Source organism: Chroicocephalus ridibundus, chromosome 3 (genome assembly GCF_963924245.1).
Source record: "Chroicocephalus ridibundus chromosome 3, bChrRid1.1, whole genome shotgun sequence".
Taxonomy (NCBI): domain Eukaryota; kingdom Metazoa; phylum Chordata; class Aves; order Charadriiformes; family Laridae; genus Chroicocephalus; species Chroicocephalus ridibundus.
This window is the reverse complement of record NC_086286.1, coordinates 4,453,124-4,475,354: the sequence shown is the minus strand read 5'-3', so window position 1 is coordinate 4,475,354 and position 22,231 is coordinate 4,453,124. Positions and strand designations below refer to the sequence as shown.

Below are 22,231 nucleotides of genomic sequence, written 5' to 3'. Positions count from 1 at the left end.
AGGCTATTTACAAATTGTACAGTATTTAATATCCATGTGCTGCTTTCTCTTTTTTTTCTGTAGTCTGAATGTTCTTGTATCCCGTGAAAGAATAGATAGAAGGTTTCAGTTCACTTCACACTTTTTTGCATCTTTAGATATATTTTATGGCATTCCCTCCCACTTATTTCCTCTCTAAGCTAAACATTCCCAGTATTTCCAGCCTCTGCTTACTCAAGACTCATCACCTTTTACTGCCTTTTTTGAAGCTCCAAATCAGGCTCGCTTTTGTGCTGCAAACTATTTTGCAGACATATGCAACGGAACTCAAGAGGTGCTGAGTCTCTCAGCAGAACGCAGGCTGTTCTGGCCTGGTCCCATCACATGAATCTTGACACTATACACTTCCTATAACGAACTTTTGGTACCTTTTTTTCATACTGAATTACCGCAACCTGGTCACGTCACTTCTAGGACACCAAGTCCTTCCCAGCCAAGAACCCATTTTAATGGCAGGGACAGTATCTGTTGACTTCGCTGTTGCGGGGGCAAGCACTGATTTGGATTAGCTGTGGATGTAGCTTTTAACACAAGACTCTGCAGTCAGAAAATCTCTGAACGTTTTTTCAAGTTTGCCGAAAATATTTAAAGGTCTTGGTAACGGCTTTACAACAGTGCAGTTGGGGAACACATCCTCAATGGGCGAGGAGAAAGGTTTGTGCAGTCTTGCAAGCGTATGAGAGAGAGCATGAACACAGTACGCCAGACAGTAGTAGTCCTGGTTGCAAATCCTGTACTTTCTGTTGCCTCTGCAGGCAACCAAGAACAACTGGTGTCTTAAATAATTTCTGAATGCTATCTTCATATTTTATAACCTTTTAGTAGAAAGGGTATCAATTATATCTTCTAGGACAAAATTTTATGTTGGGGTGAAAAATGGCCTCTTAAAGCCGTACCTTTACAAAGAAAAAGGACACGTGTGTGTCACAACAGCGGCCATTCCATGAACCACACTGAGCCAGCTTCAAGACTTAGAATAATCACATGAGGATAAATTTTTCCAGACTAAGCCCGTAACAAAAGATTGTGTGTGAGCAGCATAATCTACAGAGGAAAAACTTGCCACAATTTTCTTAATCGTAACTGAGATACATTTACTGAGCACTACACGATTCCTTCCTTACAGAGAAGCAGCCTTTTAGATCTTTGTCCCCTCAAAATACGTGCTGAAGTGGCTTCTTCCAGCTGGTGTGCTTATTCCGTAACTTTTCTATTAAAGGGCGTCGTGAAGCTTTCTGAGTGGCCATTGAGAGCAAAGCGTTCACGGAGCAATTCTTGCTTTCTTACTAGCTCCTCTGTTGCAGCTTCAGGGGTCCAAATCTAGAAAATAAAGGTATTTGTAGTTAATTTGGATGTGACCTCTGCAACTGAAGTGTTGAGAAGATACTGTTATCCAAAGAGAGCCATGTTCTAGCACTCTTTTTTTCCATCCTGAGACACAGAAGAAAACCAGTGCGGCCTCCCAGCAGAAGACAGCGCAATTTGTGTCACTTCCAATCTGTAACGTGCCACGGGCTCAGATTAGGGATAATGTAGGAAAGAAGATCCAAAGCTGATTGTTTAGAATGACTGATTCGGGCCCAAGATCCTCAGAGTGGAAAATAGTAATTAGCTGTAGAGTCACTGGCAATGTAGCCTTACTCCCCTGAGGCCACTGCAGAAACCAGCACAAAACAGGGTTAGGGAAACGGCGAAGTCCAAATAAAACCCCTCAGTCAACAATGGTATTCTTTTCCTTTGTAAGGAGAAAATAAAATTAAGAAATTACTTCTCTCTCTGATCCTCTTTTTCTGTTTTTTTCAGTTATTTGCGAATGAGTATTAACAAGTCCCTGATACAAAAACTGTATTTCCAGTATTCTAACTCTAGGTAGTAAATATTTAGTGCACTGTGATCCATTTAGTTTGGTAACTGTCACAGACACAGTTAATCACGTGATAACTAATTGAGAAGGCATATTAGAAGGTGGTGGCGGTCCCATGCACAAGGACTCCTATCCTTTAAGTGTAAGAATATAAAAATCCATACTATGAATGTAGTTGTATTTGTATTTTTACTGTGGGTTCACTTTAATCCTATTTTAAAACCTGATAAGAGCTTGATTTCCATGATAATTTGTTTTATATAAATATATGTGTGTGTGTATATAATACATATATGCATATATATATGAACTCGTTAGTTTACTGTTGTTTTGTGGCAGTCTCTCTAGCCTGTGTCACGTCATCTACAAGCTAATTGAATCGTGAATTCATTTCATCAGATTGTTCTGGGTTTTGATCTACAGCAAGGTCGACCTTTAACACGAAACTGTGCTCGTGTTTTGTTACTGTACTTACTTTTCTGGGTTTGAATGCGATGTCACCTTTCTTGGTAGCACCACTGGTTATCAGAGAGTTCAGATAATTAACGCTGTCCTTAAGGGAACGTGTTGTCTTTTCAAGAATGGGTTTTTCTAAAACTGGCAGAGATACCTGTGGGGGCTGAAAGAGAAGTTAGCGGTTATACCAATACATCGCGTTCAGGAGCAAGGCGCACATCCCGCATCATCTGACACTTCTTTTGCTCTCTATTTACCGTGCGTGTATTTTTCTTAATCTGTTCGGAATTTGTTTTTCTTCAAGCTGATCTTTTATTTTTTATAACCAAAATTCATGATGGAAAGCTTTTAAAAGGTAGAGGATGACTCTCATTCTCGGACACTAAAACATGAACTGCTCTCTTTAAGACTCACAAGGCAATCACCTAGTACCACTGGTGATCCCATCCTGTGCTGGGTGATGAGTAAACGAGCACCCGAGGTTGTCATCCTCCTGCCTATGGACATCCTATGCTATCCCTGACAAATTCAAAATATTTTTGAAAGGGGGAAACTGATCTTTGGCTACTGGGACATATTTAGTACACTGCTCAGGGCAGGATTGCTGAAGGACACTTCCAGCAATGCAGATAAAATTGCATTTTCTCTTTAAAGAGCATCCCAGATCTGACCAACAAGTACCACTGGTAAATCACGAAGCTCCGATCCACAGTAAGATGACCAGGATGTGGTCAGGGAGGCTGATGTCAGGTTGGGAACTAGGGCAATGGTAAGGTGCTCAAGGCTCCCAGGGGGTGCAGGAAAGGCACTCAGAAGTACAACAACCAAACATCAGTGTGGGATTTGAGAAACAGGACTTGGGTCAACAGCAGAAGAGGAAGGATCCAGGACAAGATGGGAAAGGAGAAGTCAGCAAGCCTGATACTGAACTCCTTGAGCCAATTAGCAGAATAAAAACACCTTCCTCCTAAGTTGAAGGGCCTTGGTTTTATCCTCTGAAGAAACAGGTGCTCCCTTTAAGGAATTACGGTTACTAGTTGTTCAGTATTTACCACAACTGAGCTGGATGATTGTAAACTTCAGGAGAAGAGGGAAAAGAAGAGGAAATATTTTTCTGTGTCCTGTCAGTGATACAGGGCATAATTGTTAAGTGGGACTGGGGAAGATATCTTGTTCATACAACTAACAAGTCAAAATTTCAACCAATGAACAAGTATGAGTACTGTCAAGGAGGAGTACTGGCTTCTGAAAATACTCACTTTAACAAAACCGCCTGATTTAGAGCTTTGGAGAGAGATGGATGGCAAATACCTGAAAGAAAGAAGCGCTCTACTAACTATTAGCAAATCAATCCTTTGTTACCATTTCTCATACCTCTTTTTTCACAGCTTGTACCTCTACAGGCGTCAGTGTAGAAGGTGACTTTGGCTTCACAACTTTTTCTTTCCCTGCTTCTTTTTTTTCTAGGACTTCTGGCAAATTTTCCAGTTTATTCTGGAGCAGATCTATTATTCTAGTATCTGCAAATACTTTAGCAATATCAAGAGCATTCTTTCCTGTATTTAAAGAAACAAATACCTGTATAAGCCATGAAAACGAACCTGGACACTTATTGTAACTGGATAATGACACTACAGTCAACTGAACTTAATTAGGCCTCTATTTTGTTAACCATTCAGTGCTTCAGCAGCATGCCTGACATTGCTGTGAGGTCTGGCAGTCATCAGCACCGCTTGCAGAAATAAGGGCCTGCAGAATTGAGCCTTGAAACCAAATATTGCAGGAATTCTTGGCGTGGTTGCTTTGCTCTGGCTGTCCTGATATTTGCAGTTTAATACAACGGTCCTGCAGGTTGTAGATTTGATCTTTGAGAGCTGAGAGCGTTTAGCACTAGGAAACGGCCAGCGTAGCACAAGGTTAGGAATATAGACCAAGTTATTGGAGGTATCTGCCTCTTCCAGTGCTTCCTCTGTGGCTGGCAAGCAGTCAAGGGAAAGCCCCGTGGTTTAAATAGTGCTGAACACCTTCGGTGCCTAAGACAGGAAAAACTCTCCTGGATCTTATGAGATGAGACACTGTGGCTGTAAAGTAGTTGGGAGACTAAAGTGCATGGGAATTGGAACTTCACGTGGTGACAGAAATGGGGAATACACGTACCTTCTATAAGCAGGGTTTCACCTACAAGGCATTTTGGGAAGCAAAGTCTCATTACACAGCAATATTGCTTCCTGTGTTAGAGCAAGGGTTTAAAATGTCGTAAATGTTAACTGTTTAAATTACCCTGAAAATAGAGGAAATAATGCTGAAGGAGGGATGTGCTGTGAGGAGGTAACACTTCAGTATCAGTTCAGATCTGTTTTTCTGTTAAGTATTTTTTTTCTCAGGGAATAATATTTACACGCTAAGCGGCAAGAAATTTTTTTTAACCAGTGCTGCCTGTGCATAAACATAAGTGATTTAAATGGGTGGCAGGGTACACACTGGCTGCAACTAAAATCTGATTTTCCATCAAATAATATTAATAACTAGATAGAATTTTTTTCATTAAAGTCACTTATAACTCTGTATGTATTCTGTGAGGAGCAATAACCTCCTTAATAACGTAATTAATCATGTTATTTTATTTTCTAGATGCATAAACCCCAGGAAAACAGAATACTTAGAATAGTGACTCCATACTGTAGAAAACTAATTGAACCTAACTCTTACCTTCATCCCGATCCTGACAGCAATTAAAATTCAGAACACTTCTCAAAGTGTTCCAAGAACTTAGGGTTTTTTTTTTAAATAAAACATGCATACACATAAGGGAACAGGCCTTTGGGGGAGAGACTGATTTTTACCGTTGCTGTTTGTCATTTCAATGTCAGCACCCGCCTCAATTAAAAAATAGACCATGTCCAATCTGCAGATCTCAATGGCTCTCATTAGCGGGGTTGCGTTGCCTATGGCAGGTGCATCCACTGCTGCTCCAGCCTTCACTATCAGCTCAGCAATATCTAGGTGTCCGTTATAGCAAGCGTGATGGAGGGGAGTCCACAGGAAATTGTCTGTTGCGTTTACATCAGCCCTACAAAAGAGTAAGAGGCGTGGTGGCAGATGAAGCAAGCTACTACATACAGTGACAGCCCCAACTCCAAGCACAATCGATGTTCACTGCCCACTGCAATGACATATGCAATGTAAACAGATATCTTCATATTGCTATTGCTACTCCGAAACCATTTTAGTATCTGCTACGTAGCTTGTCATGGAATATTAATTGTAAGAACTTGCCTGGGTGTTGCTCGTATCCCCCTCTAAGCCAACACAGCGTCCTCTACATGGAGGTTTTCACAGGTACAGAGAAAAATGGGCATTCAAACAAACAGCTTAGTCCTCTAAAATGTGTTTGTGTTCCAGCTTCACTGAGAATAGCAAAAAGCAGATTAAGGAATTCAAAACCGAATGTTTGCGGGCCACGAACAGGTGCTCTAAAACATGTGGCAAAATGGTCTATCTCAGAAAATATGAGGATTCAAAACTTTTTCAGCCACTGTGTCACTAGACTCAATCTGTCTCTGCTCCCAGGCTAAAACTGGCACGGTTCTGGAGGATGCAAGGGCTAGTTTGAGGGAGAGATTTGCAATGTGCAGCCTTTGGGTGAAGCTGAGGGGAAAAGCATTATCAGCCCCTTAGCAACCGGCTGCCTCGGGAGCTGTTGGGCTGGGGGCACCCGAAGGCAAGGTTTGGGGAACAAGTGCCACTTGAGCCCCTTAATGGTGACAAAAGGGAAGAAATATGGTTCCCCCGTATCTTTGAAGAAAGCGCAGCCCATGATCCATGCCCAGATCTGCGATCTCGCACACGGACAATGTGCAGATTCAGGAGGAGTCAAAACCGCATGAGGCGATTCTCCAGTACTCGAGCAGAGGGAATTATTTTCCATTGTATTTAGGGCAGCCTAGAGGGCCTGAACTGAACTAGGGTCGCTGCCCCACTTACGCTAGAACTGCTGTCTTCCCAAAAGACAGGGAGGGAGGAGGAAGTAAAAAGTAGGAAGGAAGATGCTTCCAGGAATAGCTTTTTGCTTTTCAGGTCAGGTGGTTAATATTTAACTCCGGATCAAAAGAACAGATTCATCTATTCATCTTTTCTTGTTTACATTTTTAATCTTTTTTCAGAATGCTACCTTTGGTGAGATCTTATCACAGTAAATTCCCCCAGCCTACCGGTTTTACCTTTGTTATCTTTCAGTTGCATAGCTGCTATGGTTAATTCGTATGCAGTTTTCATTTGCTTTATATTTCTCATTAAAATAAGCCGTTCCGGTTATTCCGCTTTCTCTCTCAACCCAGCCTTCACGCCTGTACTGATACTGTGTCCCGGAATCCTTTTTGCTAACTTCATTCTGTCAGAACGAAGCTGATCGAAGGGAACAGGGACAACACAGCACTGACTTAAACATTCTTCTGCATTTTCTCCCAATCGAGCATTGAATTTACCTTTAGCCCAAATTCAATTTGCTTCTAAGTCTTTCTGGAACAAGACAGAAAGTAGATCCAACCAATTTATGTTTAAACCTCAGCATTTTCTATAGCTCTGGATAAATGTTTTGTTTTCCATCTGATACGGATTTGTGACACCGTACTGCAAAGGTTGTACCGTAAAAAGCATTTGAACTCCCATGCCAAACTGGAAGTATCTGAAAGTCCACACTGTTGAAAGACACAAGACTAAACACTGTACTGATAAATTTCCTCTGCATTTTCTGATTTCTGCCAATTTAAAAATCTCAAAATTGGTACTATTTTTTTTAAAACTAAGTTATTACATTTCTAGGTCTAACTGTTAAGTATGATGAGATGTGACTCCAGTGCTGTCTAGTGAGGCTTGACGAAAGCAGCGGAGATTAATTTGCTAACTCTTGCATCCTTATCTTTGGAAAACGTGAATATACACATTTACACAACTTCCCGTACACTCCAGGAATGTCAGCGTAATTACCAGGGTGTGTAAAGATCCACGTGCTGTTAAGTCTTTGCAGGAATTGAAGCAATGACTACAGCCACTTATTCCTGAGAAATAAACGTTCAAATGAAGTCTAGCTATAGGTGGAGAACAAAACTAATGGAAGTAGTTCGACACGGTCTCCCACAGCATCCTCATAGGGAAGCTTGGGACGAGTGGGCTTGATGACTGGACAGTAAGGTGGAGCGATAACTGGCTGAAAGACAGAGCTCAGAGGGTCGCGATTAGGGGCACAGAGTCTAGTTGGAGGTCAGTGACGAGTGGTGTTCCCCAGGGGTCAGTACTGGGTCCAGTCCTCTTCAATATATTCATCAATGGCCTGGACGAGGGGATAGAGTGCACCCTCAGCAAGTTTGCGGATGACACAAAGCTGGGGGGGTGGCTGACACACCGGAAGGCTGTGCCGCCATCCAGAGAGACCTGGACAGGCTGGAAAGCTGGGCAGAGAGGAACCTTATGAAATTCAATAAGGGCAAGTGTAGGGTGCTGCACCTGGGGAGGAATAACCCCATGCACCAGGACAGCTTGGGGGCTGACCTGCTGGAGAGCAGCTCAGCTGAAAGAGACCTGGGAGTCCTGGTGGACAACAGGGTGACCATGAGCCAGCAATGTGCCCTTGTGGCCAAAAAGGCCAATGGCATCCTGGGGTGCAGCAAGAAGAGTGTGGCCAGCAGGTGGAGGGAGGTCATCCTCCCCCTCTACTCTGCCTTGGTAAGGCCACACGTGGAGTGCTGTGTCCAGTTCTGGGCTCCCTGGTTGAAGAAAGACAGGGAACTGCTGGAGAGGGTGCAGCAGAGAGCTACCAAGATGATTAGGAGACTGGAACACCTCTCTTATGAGGAAAGGCTGAGGGATTTGGGTCTCTTCAGTCTGGAAAAAACTGAGGGGGGACCTTATCAACACTTAAAAATGCTGAAAGGGTGGGTGTCAGGAGGATGGGGCCAGGCTCTTTTCAGTGGTGCCTGGGGACAGGACAAGAGGTAATGGGCACAAACTTGAGCATAGGAAGTTCCACCTAAACATGAGGAGGAACTTCTTTTCTTTGAGGGTGGCAGAGCCCTGGCACAGGCTGCCCAGAGAGGTGGCGGAGTCTCCAACTCTGGAGACATTCCAAACCCACCTGGACACATTCCTGTGCAACCTACTCTGGGTGACCCTGCTCTGGCAGGGGGGTTGGACTAGATGATCTCCAGAGGTCCCTGCCAACCCTATGATTCTATGTATCTTTGAAACATGCTAATTTAAGTGTTTATGTGAATGACTGTAGGACTACAGCAGTCCAACAATAAAAAAGAAGAGATTATGCTATTACACAAGTATGACTCAATCTTTCTTAAATTGCTTTCATTTCTAAGCGGTTGCTGAGATTTTTCCCAAGTGTGTCTGTAGGCCACAAAATTACTGAAGCACTTCTAAAGCGAGGAACACACCAAATAGCAGCCCATGCTTCTGGTGTAAATCCTGCTGCTTCAGCTTGCTGAGGCTGCAGAGGGAAGCGATTATAAGGCTTATCCCCTTAAAACATTTGCATGCAAAGGCCCTGGCATGTGGAACAGGAAAGTGCAGGTTTGCCCTGATGATTCAGCTAAGAGTACCTTGATAATTTCAGGCGAGTCACTTCAGCTTCAGATTTCGAGTGCTCAGTTTTGAGGATGCACTGTTTGAGCCGTAGGTATGAACTAACTGCAGTTCCAATCGACTGGATTTGTAGGTACTCTGCATGTGACCAAATGTCAACAGCCCAAACACCAAAAATTTCAGACCTGGGAACTTACTTCTTGGGTGTTTCTATTTCCCTGTTACTAAAATGTGAAAAAAAAAAAAAAAAAAGAGTAAACTAACCCTCTGTAGCTCAGGATCTTATGGAACTAACTTTAATATTAAATGTTATATAAATAGAAAACAAACCACAGTCCGCTGTATCCAAATGTTTACTGGAATTTATGCTTTTGAAAGCTCTTCCAAAATAGAAATTTAGAAAAAAATCTCTGAAATGGTCTTACCCCTGTTCCAGAAGATACTGCACAACATCTATGTTCCCACTTGCACATGCAGTCATCAAAGGTGTTTTGTAATATTTATCTTGTATGTCTACTGGCACGCCCTCCTCAAATGCTTTCTGTAGAGACAGAATGTCTCCTCCTCTGACGAGGTAGTTAATATTCATGTACACCTTCCTTGGCTCATCTATATACCAGGCACGGTCATCGTGCACGGGATGGGCAGACGGGTGGTCTCGGTTAAAATGGCAGCTATCGGCGATGTTCTGAACCGCCTCAATCATGTACACAGGCAAGCCATCTTCCCGAAGCAGACACGCGCTTTTCGGAATAACGCAAATCGGCACGGGGATGGCGATACCTCTTTTGCCTCTCCGTTTCTTCCCTTTCTTCGCCTTCTTCCCTTTGGGTCCAAAGGATGTTATAAGGCAGCTTTTCTGCAAGTATTTAGAGCCTTTAAAAAATTCTTCTGTGCTGATTCCCTCAGACTGAGATCCTTCATGTATTTCAGCAATAGTCTGTATTTGTTCAGCGTTCACGAAGGCACACTGCTTCTGAATGACTGCTATAAAATCGTCTTTAGCTACAGTCCCATCTCCTTGGTCAACAGCCTCAAATGCCTTGCGGAGGGCAGGCTGGTGCTCTAAGGACCAGTCATACAGTCTCAGTGCCCAGCGGGGGTTGTCCTCCTTAGCATCAGGCTTGGACTGTTTCTTAAATGTATTTTCGATTTTACGCAATTCTGCTACTGCTGCTTTAAAACCGCCTTCCTTGGCAATGGCTCTTGGGGTCTTTGTTAACAAGTTTGTCCACGTAGGATCACAGCCTAAAAACATGGACACAGTTTCACTGATTGGATTTCACTGATTCAGTGGAATTCCTAATTAGGTAATACAAGAGACTTGTAATATACATGCAACTCATTGCCACAGCCCTACGATTTTATACCATCTTAACTACGAATAGTCACGGTAGATGGAACCGCATCAGTGATCTCAGACTGGAAGGTTAACTGCGTGTCCGTATTTGTTTCCCAAAGGAAGATTCATTGGGCAAACCATGCTCTACTTACTTGTCCCCTCATGACTATCTATAGGAAGGCAGAAGTTCAGTGAAATTTTTACATTTTTAATTAAAGTGGTAAACAACATTAAGGACAAACAAACTAAGATAAAAATGTCACTCACTGTCCTGTACCCCAGCCTTGCAATTTGGCAATGGACCACTAGTTAAACGTTTGAATCACAAGAGCAGAATATAGGATTTTGCATGGTGCTCTTGAATCAAATCTTGACGTGATGTAATTACCTGATTAAGTTAGAAAATGATCATAGCTTCGTTGGAGTATGTTTCAGTGCCCAGGGGCGCCGAGTTTTCTCCATGACTACACTGAGATAATTGTTTTAAGTGACCAGCAAACCAAAAATTAATTTTTTAGTGGAAGTTTCAATGTAATACTTCTAAATACAACTAAAACCAGACCCACTTAATACAGTTCAGTTCTAAATTGTACAAACCCACGACGTTTCTGCCGCTTTCTTTAAGGAATGTTTTATCTCAGCCACATTAGTAGAAATAAGTCATAATAGCCTATGTTAGGCACTTATTAATGAGAATTACATATGCCACGTGATACCTCAGAGAGTCCAATCTTTCATAAATGTCAAAGTGAAATCTTTCCGTTATCACAGAAAAAGAATATATGTGATAGTTGTGGTGTAACTTATTTTTAATGTACCTCTTTGTCCTATAAACTTGCAGCAATTTGCAAATCCTCCCTCCGCAGCATAATGAAGCGGCGTGTTACCATTCATAGCAATCAGGCCCAAATCTCCGTTATATGCTGAAATAATCCTCAAAATCTAGAAAAACAAAGACAGTACTACAAAAAATCTTGTCTGTTTCTGAAGATGGGGAAGTGTGAGAATGACTTCCAAATAAATGCGATATCATATGTTCCCAGTTTAGATAGTGAACTTCTCTCTCATGCCCTGCTGATCAACGGGCACATAACGTTCAAGCTTTCTATAGTGCTGTGCTTACCTAACTGAGGAAACAGAACCTTGGTCCTTGATGTCTACAACTGAACGTCTTCACACCTGCCAGACTACCACAGGCCGCTGTCTTAAAGTGACGCTCATGTTGCATGCACAATCAAAACTGCGTAACTTTATATACTTGCCTACCCTGCAGCTTGTCTGCATCGGTCCTTCTTATAACGGTAATGTTTCATCCAAGTTACACAGCTGTGACACGTTACACGTTGAGAGAGACGAGCTCTCCAGTGGAGCTGGTCACACCAGACAGGCACACTAGCACACGCACTCAGAGGTACCTTACCAAAAAAGGCTATGCAATTATGAGAGAGATTCTGTCCCTGCTAGATTCCCTTTGATGCATACAAAGAAAGCTGCTTTTGATTGCTGATTATTATGCTTTGATCAGCTGAGATACTGGACTCAAAACAAAGCCAACCAAATAAACACACAGAACGCCAACCAAAAAAACCAGCCAACCCCAAAAAAATCAAACGGAAAACCACCCCAGGTTTGGTTTTGCAGCCATGCTTTAACACCACAAACGACGCTACCTCAAAAAAGCCTCCTTTGGCCGCAAAATGTGCGGCACTGTGTCTTTCAAGGTCAAACAGGTTAACATCGACTCCTCTCTCAAGTAGACCACGCACCAGCTCAAGAACGCCTTCTCTTGCAGCTTCCATTAAGGCTGTGCGACCCGTAGCCTGCAAGGCAGAAAGAAAACAATTCAGAATTTGTTTCGTATGCTAATTCAGGTTGGAACAATACGATCTGATTGTTGCAAGGTGGCATAAAACTGAAGGTCTCCTTTTTAGGCATTACCAAAAAAAGGAGACAAGTCTAATAGTTTCAAAGACATTTGTAGGTCAACTTTTAGAATTTAGTCATAATGCTGCCAGAATATGTGTAGTCAAATCCCAGCAACTCAAATACATTAGTAACTTGAGTCCCTTGAATAGTCCCCATGAAAATCAATTCCTTAGTTAAGGAATTCTTTATTCTATGTGCATGCTCTCATGCACGTTTACAAAATTTAACACAAAATACCACCTCTATCGTGAAAGAGCATAAGGAGCTATGGCTGGAAGAGTGCTATAGGGAAGACAGAGCAACTCGGGAACTCCACTACTGTTCTATCTGAGAGGAAAAGATCACATTCTAATACATTAGTGCTATGTATTTTTTTAGATAACAGTGTATGTTTGTGATTAGCAGTACCTATTTTCTTTATAATGGCTGACTTTGGTAGATCTGGTGACCTTCCCAAGAACAGAGCATAGGGATCGCCTGCTATTAACATGTCGGCCCACAGCAGCACTTAGAATACCTGACTTGCCACTCCACAGAGGGGCAAAGAGAGCAGTGAGCTGTGGATATGTTCCACTGAACCATACGTTCTTCCCCGATATCTGTCTTTCTCTGGGCCTGGCAAACCATTCCCATTATGCGACCAGGTATGTGCCCACCATATTACCAAAAAAATACAGGTTTCTCATATTGGAGGGACACTGAGTGCATGAAGGATGAGGATGTCCAAACATAGGTTTTGCTATAGCTACAAGCTAGGGAGGATACTGCAAAACCAGGACCAAAGCAAAACCCACGGGCAGCTTTTAGGGGAAGCTTGAGCTCCTTGACTTGATCATCGGCACAGAGCTTTAGTCCTTCAGGTCTTTGTTAAATTACAGAAGTAATCAAATAAATGACTGAGACATACAAAAGTGAGAAAGGAGTTTCTTATGCCTTGTCCCTGCCTTGATTCCCCATCACATTTTTCATGCTGGACTCACCTTTTAGTGAATATTATTTCAACTCTAAAAACCTTAGGGCACATTAAGGCAAAGTACAAATCAGTATTGCTCCGCTGAAGTACAGAGAACCACACCTCCTAAGAGCTGGCCCAGTTAACATCTTGTTTTTGTAAAATATTTGCTTGCACTCTAACCTACAAAAATCTAAATCAGGATATGTGGTTCAAGCAGAAGACTTAAATCCCTGCTCTTGCAGAAAAGGGAGATACAGAAGAAGGGAATAGGCACGGCCACAGCGTTAAGCATTTGTAACTGCTCTATTATTTTAATGTGAGGATTTAAGGTCATATACTCTAGTCATCTGGTAGCTACGCTGTACTCCTGTATATATGTTCTTAGTTACAGAAATACTCATACTGGGTTTCTTGCATTGGGATTTGTTCCTCTTTCCAAGAAATTCAGACATATTTCTTTAATATCATGAGCTCGCTCACAGGCTTGTAGAAATACAGGCTTCCCATCAGCAGTACAGTTGTTAACATCCGCACCATAATCCAAGGCAATTTGTGTGCAGTGGTAGTGACGCCTTGTAGGCAAAAGACAGTAAAACAAAACACCTGCAAAGAAAAAACAGCAGGGATTCAGGTGCAATACTGTATGGTAAGAAAAGTTACTTGGGCTGTAAGTTTCACAGCTGAACGGACAAACTCCTTCAATAGGGACCCATCAACTTCTTTTATGCAAAAAAGACTTCTGGTTTAGGGCCTTTGAACTTGGCGAGTAAACCAGAATTTAATGTGACAGGTCATGGGAGGAACACAATTCTCAGTTGCAAGTTATCTTTCAGCTATGCGCTGGAGGGGCCTATGATATAAAGGCCTAGACTGTCCAGGGAGAATTATTTTCATTTTCATCAAAGCTCTGATGGCCGATAGCTTCTGCTGAGCTGTAAGGATTACCCTCAACCACGGTTCCCCGCTACGGATTGGACACAACGCATCTAGCAAGTGTGTAACACAGCAAGGAATCATTTTATGGTATTTCTGGTCTGGTAAGGTCCCCTTTTACTTACCTTTCCCCTCATTATCCACAGCGGTCATGTCTGTTTTAGCTTGCGCTAATAAATCCAAGACCACCTCATGGCCTAGCTCAGCTGCCCTCATTGCTGGAGTACGTCCCATTTTGTCCTGGACATCTGGATGAGCTCCCTGTTCCAGCAAGAAGCTGCACATGTCAGTGTCATTTTTAACGCAGGCCAAATGAAGGGCACTATATCCTTCCCCAGGCTCTGGGAAATTAATGAGATTGGGGAATCCATTCTGGACCAGCTTTTCGATTTGCTTCTTGTCTTTCTGGTGAACGCATTGAAGAAGCTTGTAGATCTGTAAGTTTCTAAGTCTGTTATCTACTGGTAACATCCTAGAATAAGGAAAAATTTCTTCTTTCAAGGAAGTAACGCCTGCATGGAGAGAGAGGAAAACGTGTAAACACAGAGATGTGATTATAATTATACGCCAGTAAGAACAGATATCAAATTATGTTCAAGGTATGAAAATACCCACTTTCACTTGACCGAGCACTAAGCTTTGAATGAATTTATCTCATTTAGTACATATAGCATATAGAGAGACTATATAAACACATGTAGCACTTTGCAAAATTGTTCTTTTTAGTCTTAGAACTGTTCTAAAGAAGTCTCATTCAAGGTGAAAATTAAGTTAAGAAACTGTAAGGTAACTGCTTTCCATTCAAGGAACTGTTATAATCTACGATTACGTGGAAGCCTAAGAGGAGGCTGATCATCTGTCATTTTTGTACTTCAAAGGGAAAAAAATAAATCACAAGTCACAGTGTTCTCTGCACTTGCTGAAATATAAAATTGATACCAGCATCACTTCATCAATACCTGAGCACCGTCTTTTTTTTCATAGCTGATGCACGAACTTCCTGCTGGGCTACATACATAAAAGAGCAAATTGCATTTCTCTGCAGCAAAATCCTTGGGGGAAAAAGAATGCAGACGGTGGGGGTACTGGCATAGAAAAAGGTTCCCTCAGGCTGATGCAACACACGCTTCCTGGTTCTGACTTTTTTTTTTTAAGGCTTTTTAGCCTCTGTTAGCTAGTCTCAGCACTTGTGGCTGGAGGGCCGGTCTATGGAGCATTGCAAAAATATTGTAAAAGATTCACATTTTGCTAGAAAAACTGTTTGTCGTAAAAGATTTGATCAGCTCTACACTGTGTTTTATTTGAATCATTATTAGAAGCTGCTCATTTGCAGAAGCGTCGAAGTGAGCACCAAAATGCAAAGACTTTCTCTCTGCAATGTAATCTGGTCAGAATGGGTCATCTGCTTCTACGGTTTGGGGTCTTTCTTGCATTTAAAAATGATGTTGCTTAAATGCTACATTCTTTTCTGTGTAGGTCTTACACAACCCTCATTCTGATCACACAGAAAGTTCAGTCTTACATCGCACAATTAAATCATTAAGTAGTGATAACTTACATCCGTCGCCTGTGGCTTGTTTATTCTCATCCTTACCACGTGGTGCTTCTTGGGGCATATTGTCCTGTGAAAGGGAATAAATGCAGAGATTATTTTTTTTCTACTGACAGGGGTTACAATTATAGCAGCACTCTACTCCTAAAGTGTAGAGTTGAGAAATAAGGCTACGTCTGGGTAATGCCCTGGTAGAAGCGAAAATTCGAATCCCCTGTGGAGTCTAGCTTTTAGAGCCTGAAACTTTAGGAAGTAATTTCTGAGCAAATCCTCAGTACAGGAATTTTTTCCTGGCTTCTGAGCACAGGGAAAGAAGCGGTGTAAGTTCTGCAGGGGCTGTGGCGAGGAGCAGCAAGAAGGTACCGCAGGGAAGGCTCTTACAGTACTAAAACCACTGAAATTCAGCAAGAAAAATGTTTTTAGAGATACTTAGATGCAGCTGACAAGCTTAAATGTTCTCTCAAACTCTTGTTCCGTTTCCCACCACCCTGCAGCACTAAGGAACTTCGGTTCACTTCCAAAAATGGGATCCTTTCTTCCCGCTCTAATTCATTATTTGCACATGGATTTTGCACAGCATTTTTTCAGGAACTCATTTAGGATCAAAACTTGCTTTTTCTTCCCTTCTTTCTCCCCCCTGAAGCTGCAAACACTGAAGAAACAATGTTCTCCATGGAAATAGGTTAGTTAATGCTACAGAACGCGAGCAGCACTGCAATTGGTAAAAATCCGTCAGTAACTCTTGATGAAGGCACACATGGATATCGGATTCAAAGCATATGGATTTGGATTTATTTTATGGATTATCCTTGAGATTCAAAACAGTGCTAGTGCTGCCTCTTGCACAAACACTACACTCAGGCCCTGAAGTATAAGCATCCAGAATAAGCATGTCCCAGAATGCCATGTTTTCCAGCAGATGAGATGATGCGCTTGCAAAACAAGTCTGAAACTAAAGTGAAATAAGTACGTGATTAGGTATTTTTACTTGCCCCCTACAACCCTTGCCCCATTCAGGAGATGAGATTGACAGCACACTTAACCACACATTCTCCTTTTTGCGCACAGGGTAATGTATTACACTCCATTCCAATTTTAGCCTCAATTCAGCCTGATCAGGTTTTCCTGGTGCTTTTGAGATGCTTATCATAGTATTCTTTTAATACTTCATACACCGTAACAAAATTGTTTCCGTAAACATAAGTGAATTTATTTTCATCACAACATTGAAGCATGTTATCGCAATTCAACCACCAGTGAGATCCTACCCAGTTTAAAGCCTTTGCTTCAAAGCACTAAGAACCAACAATTCACATGAAAACAACCATAACAATTTAACTGTGGCGGTTAATATTTCCTTACATCATTTCTCGAAAGTGACTGGATCAAGTTCTATTAGAAGTTTCTACGGTAACAGAATCAAAGTAAGGCAGGTGGGATAGAAAACTCTACCCAGAGTCAGGTAAAGTTACAAGCAAGTGAAACAGGCGCCTATAATGAAAATATAACTCCAGCATCTTGCAAATTTTCATTAAGCAAATGAAATTTACCAACCGGGCTACCAACCATATGTACTTCATGCAGTTTTTATCACTTAACCTGTAACAGATGTTTTAATGGAAAATGAGGGATTGTTAACATGGCTCTGAGACAGCCACACTCTGGGGAGGGCTTCATGAAGCTATAATCATAAATCCCACGCTTGTAACATCTGCTCAGCAACAATTTTATCTGTTGACAAACATCCACAGAATCGCTACCTTCAGTCTGCCAGCTTGTATCATTGTTTTGGTTGAGAGCATGAACTCATTTCAAATTCAGATTAATCCTTTTCCCGGTACACCTAGCATTAAGAAAATCATTTTAATCAGATTGCTCTTTTCTCACAAAGCTTTCCAAGCTGCGACCGAGGTACAGTGACAGAGAGGGACGGTCTGGTGGCCAGCACTCTCGCTCGCCGACTCTCTGCTGGAGCCTGGTGCTCGACTGCTGCTGGAAGCACCCGTGACTCCTTTTTGAAAGTTTTCAACATTTTTCAGTTTCAACATTTCAAGTTGGAAACATCCCTTTAATTAACGCTATTCACAAACCAGTAAACAAAATTTTCATGTGTTTTATCTTTAGTGAGAGAAAATAGCTTGGCACTTTCTAAATTTAATCCATTTGCATGCTGGCCACAGAGATAAGCATGAGCCCTGTCTGCTGGTATAAAAGATACCAATATGGTAACAGTGCCACACTGTATTTACAGCTCTATACAAATAATTGCATGGGATTTTGGCTGTGACTAATGTTTAATAGGAGCGATGCAGCAAAATCCTCCTAAAACTGAATTCCAGTATAATGAACAGCCTATAACGCCGGGTTTTCTCTTTGAGCTTTTCTTGGTGTTACCTCTCAAGAAATGCTTTGCCGTGCGCTGAGGCACTGCCTAGCGCTGAGCGATGGTCCCTTCCTCTCTGAACTGAGCAGGTTTCAGCCCCGTGCTGACATCTCGGCCTCAACGCTGGGAAACCGGGCCCGGTCCTGAGTTGCTGTAAAGACAGTCCTGCGGTCGCTGGCTGGGTTAGATCAAAACAAACATGCGCATTCTTTTGTCTTCAGTTTGCCTTGCGACTCCCAGTTGCTTCAGCATTCACCCGAACTGGAATGTGACAGAGCCCCAGTGGGGCCAGGCAGCACCTGGCAATCAGGGGAATGACCATGGCCAGCTGGGGAGAGGGGCCAAGAGGAGATGGCTCCTGGGGAGGAGGAGAGCTCGGGCCCCAGGACTGCTGGTGCTGAGGTGCTGCTGGGCCCAGGAGCAAGGAACTGGGTATGCACCCGCTCCTGCAGCCCCTGGGGTGAGGGACAAAGCTGCCATTAGCTGATTTTCCTCGCGAGTGGCAACTCAGAGGGACAGGTGGCCTGTGGAGGAGGCTGGCTTTAACGGGAGAGAAGCGGCTGGAAAGGGAGCATGTTGCAGAGCCGGCGCTGCCCCACGCTGTACTGAAGGGGCGAGGAGTCGCCAGGCGATGCGGAGAGACAAACTGAGGTAAATTCCAGCCCACCCTCCTCCGAGAGAGGTGCCGGGCGTTAAGGAGGGGTGCCGATGTCTAGCGTGGGGGATTTTTTGGATAAATCCCAAGCACAGCAGCTCCGTGGTGCCACTCCGGTGGCATAGAATCACAGAATGGTTTGGGTTGAAGGGACTTTAAAGATCACCCAGTGCCACCCCCTGCCCTGGGCAGGGACACCTCCCACCAGCCCAGGTTGCTCCAAGCCCCGTCCAGCCTGGCCTTGAACCCCTCCAGGGATGGGGCAGCCACAGCTTCTCTGGGCAACCCGGGCCAGGGGCTCACCACCCTCACAGCAAAGAATTTCTTCCTGACATCCAATCTAAATCTCCCCTCTTTCAGTTTAAAACCGTTTCCCCTCATCCTATGGCTCCACTCCCTGATCCAGAGTCCCTCCCTATCCTTCCTGTAGGCCGCCTTTAGGGACTGGAAGGCTGCTACAAGGTCTCCCCGGAGCCTTCTCTTCTCCAGGCTGAACAACCCCAACTCTCCCAGCACTGCTCGCCCGGGCGAGCCGAGGGCCCGCGTTCACCCTCCCCAACCCCTCAGCAGCCGCTGGGGCGGCGGCCCCCCGGCCTCACCTCGCCTCACCCGGCCTCCCTCACACCGCCAGGCCCAGGCCGCGGCCCCTCGCCGGCCACTCACCTGAAGAACCACCGGCTCCCTCAGAGCCTGGCGGCGGCGGCGGCCGGGCCCTCAGCGCCGACCCGCCACAGCCGCCCGCCGCCTCCTTGGCAACGGGGCGGCTGCGCTGGCAACGGGCCGGCGAGGCCTGAGGCGGCCGCTTCCCCGCCGCGCCGGCCCGGCCTCCCTCCTTCCCTCCCCTCCCGCCGAAAGCGGGGCCGGGCACGCTGGTTCACCTCCAAATTTTACTGGAATCACGGGCCACAAAAACGGAGCGGCGAGATTCCCGTATAACCCAAAGTTCCTAGCCGCCCCTTGGAGGGTTTGTGTAGCGCTGTAAAGGTAAATTAAGGCTCGTTAGGCTTGAATTGAAACACAGCTGCTGTTAGGCCTGACTGGACGGAGAAACTGATTTATTGGGGGGAGGGGGTTGGAAATAAATGTCAGTGCCAACAAATGGGAGAAAACACTCAAAACTGTGTAAGCGAGCGGGAGCAGAAGTCATTCAGGAAGGCGAACACCAGTAACACTAGGACGTCCTGAGCTTTTCCTCCTGCTTTTCCGTCACTTTCCTTCGGCCGCAAACTGTCCCGCTGCTCCCCGTGGGCTCCATGACGGTGCAGGGGGTGATGGCAGAGGGGAGGCTGCTCGTCTCCTGCCCGGCCAAGGCTGGCTCTTGAATTGTTTGCACAATGCCTCCAGCACGAGGGAGTTCAACAAGCAAGTTGTTTTTTGGTTTGGTTTGGTTTTGATATGAAATCTCTCCTGCCAGGGAAGCGGTGACCCGCGGCTGGATGCAGGTCTGACGGCGTGGAAAGGCGGGCGACAAGCGGCATTGGGACTGAGTGGTGAGTCACGGCGATATAGAATATCATTTTAGCATAAAGAATTTCATTATTCCCCCTGCAAGGAGTGCCATCCGTACAAGTGGCTATTTCACACTAGCACTTTGTAGCACAAGTTGGCTGGGTTATTAGTCTTACGCTGTTCTGCCTTGGTGGACCACTTTCCTCTTTGGAAAATATATCCCCCAGGCCCTTCTCCTCTCTCTCCTCGGTCACACTAAATAGGCGCTGCAGACATGACACAGCAGAAGATGTTTCCCTACCTGTTCTGTGTGAGATTTTTTGCTTTTGCTGTTGCCGCAAACAGAGACACACATGTGTCTTGGCCTGAGGTGAATTCTCCTTTTTTCGCTGCTACTTTAGATATTCATGATGGCAGAGTAGCACACATTAAATGCAATGTCTCCTCCTGGGACAATCCCAGAGGTGCTCCACTGGCTTCATGGTTACCTGGATGAATGCAATCTGTGGAGCCCATAGCGGATAGGTTTTGCCCACCGTGTCAGCATCTGATAATGAGATAATCAGTAGTAAATTATTTCCTACCCGGAATTATTCCGAAGAACATTTATTACTGAGGAGCATATATGTTTTCCCCTTGTTTTACACACTCTTAAACATTAACCTCAATTGCTCCTACAATGTACATGCTTCATCACGATAGGTAAAGCCCCCCTTATTGATATACTCACTTTACAGCTCCAAAATGGTCTAATTACGCATGAAAAGATTTCAGTGCTGAATAGCTGCTTCAAAGTGTTTGAAATATAAAGGCTGTGAAGTTTTGTTTGGTGCTGGCAGAAGGTGCCAGACTGACAGCACTGCACAGTCCCTGTACGGAACAAGTGGAATAATATAGCTGTCATCCGCAGTATCGCGTGCTGTATTTGTATTGTGCTGGTTTTTATATGTTGATGTAAAAGTGCAAGGATGCCGCAAACATCCCAGAGGCCTCTGGAAGGAGGCTGTGCACCATAAGGTCTCTCGTGCTGGTTGGCGCGAGAGTCCTGCTGGTATCAGTGGGAGCTGGGCTAGGTGACAGGCCTGACTTCAGCTGGAAGGTGTGCTTGGGGATTGCAGGGTTTTTACTTAAGCCTTTTACTGCGCAAGTAATTATTACTGTTACTCATCTCTCCGGATTCTGATGCTACTGCAAAAAATCTGCTGCATGGTGCATTACACCCAAAATCTCCTTGTTCAGATTTGCCAGCTTGGGAGAATGACACAAACATACGCATTTGGCTAATTCTGAAGGTTGGCTGGACTGTTTCAGCTAGCTGTGAGTTGCGCTGAGGGAGCGCGAGATCAAATCAGGCTGTTAGGGTTGCTAAGTGTCAGTAAAACTGCGGTGGGAGTGCAGTGCTGCTGCCGCTGCTCAGAGGGGGATGTGAGTGTGTACCTGGTGGTGATGCCCACAGCAACACTGACCGTGAGTGCAGGGCTGCAGCTCTTTACCCACCGGAACAGCCTGGGCTGGCGAGTTGCCATGGGGGTGTTTCTGCACCCTCTCAAGTTAGGGGAATAGTCCCCTTCTAGAAGGAACAGTGAACTTCTGGAGATGGTCTTTGTTTCATGCAGCAGCACAACCACCTCAAAACTGTGCGGGTTGGTAACACCCTGCTACTCCTTGAGTTATATGTGTGTTTCCTGGGCTCCGCCCTGTGTCTTTTTTGATAACACTGTATGAAGCTGTTAATATCACTCGGATCAATGCACAACTTACTGTTAGCTTAACTTTTTTGCCCTTCCTTACATTCTTTCTGTAATTGCTTGCTGTCAAAAACAATGCTTACTCTTTCTGCCAATTAACATGCACTCTTAGGAATAAGCCCTTACATCAGCTATTTCATGGATTTTCTCTTCTGTGCAAGTGCTTAGTAAGAAAGCCCCACAATGGCTGGAATTTACCTCCTGAGCAAACCTCTGTAAAATCCATGTGTGTGATGTGCATGTCCATACGGCTGGTAGAGTGCACCATAACCCACTGTGGTATCATGTCTGCTTACGTACTTTGTTAGGTCCCTGATACTGTGTCCCTCAAGAAGAGACTT

General features: G+C 44.2%; 1 protein-coding gene across 2 annotated transcripts; it reads right to left on the bottom strand.

Annotated features, from left to right (window-relative positions):
• Positions 1-734: 734 nt before the first annotated feature.
• On the bottom strand, positions 735-19,419 carry ANKEF1 (ankyrin repeat and EF-hand domain containing 1). 2 transcript variants are annotated; one of them, XM_063330940.1, is made up of 12 exons: positions 19,357-19,419; positions 18,050-18,216; positions 15,662-15,725; positions 14,229-14,615; positions 13,574-13,773; positions 11,960-12,109; positions 11,108-11,231; positions 9,373-10,195; positions 5,203-5,429; positions 3,734-3,915; positions 2,379-2,522; positions 735-1,359 (listed from the first exon to the last, which is right to left on the bottom strand). In XM_063330940.1, exons 3-12 carry the CDS (start codon positions 15,717-15,719, stop codon positions 1,234-1,236), a joined length of 2,421 nt encoding a protein of 806 aa, XP_063187010.1. In that variant the 5' UTR covers positions 15,720-15,725; positions 18,050-18,216; positions 19,357-19,419; the 3' UTR covers positions 735-1,233. The 2 variants fall into 2 exon arrangements, with proteins under 2 accessions (XP_063187010.1, XP_063187011.1); XM_063330941.1 differs by lacking the exons at positions 15,662-15,725; positions 18,050-18,216; positions 19,357-19,419 and having other exon boundaries at positions 13,651-13,773; positions 14,229-14,347.
• Positions 19,420-22,231: the final 2,812 nt, after the last annotated feature.

Excerpts from the sequence above, each read along its gene's own strand:
- ANKEF1 (XM_063330940.1), bottom strand. The coding sequence starts at position 15,719 with ATGCCCCAAGAAGCACCACGTGGTAAGGATGAGAATAAACAAGCCACA. Across the intron at positions 14,616-15,661 it reads ACAAGCCACAGGCGACGGAT|GCGTTACTTCCTTGAAAGAA; the intron begins GTAAGTTATCAC and ends CTCTCCATGCAG. Across the intron at positions 11,232-11,959 it reads CCAAAGGAGGCTTTTTTGAG|ATTTTGAGGATTATTTCAGC; the intron begins GTAGCGTCGTTT and ends TTGTTTTTCTAG.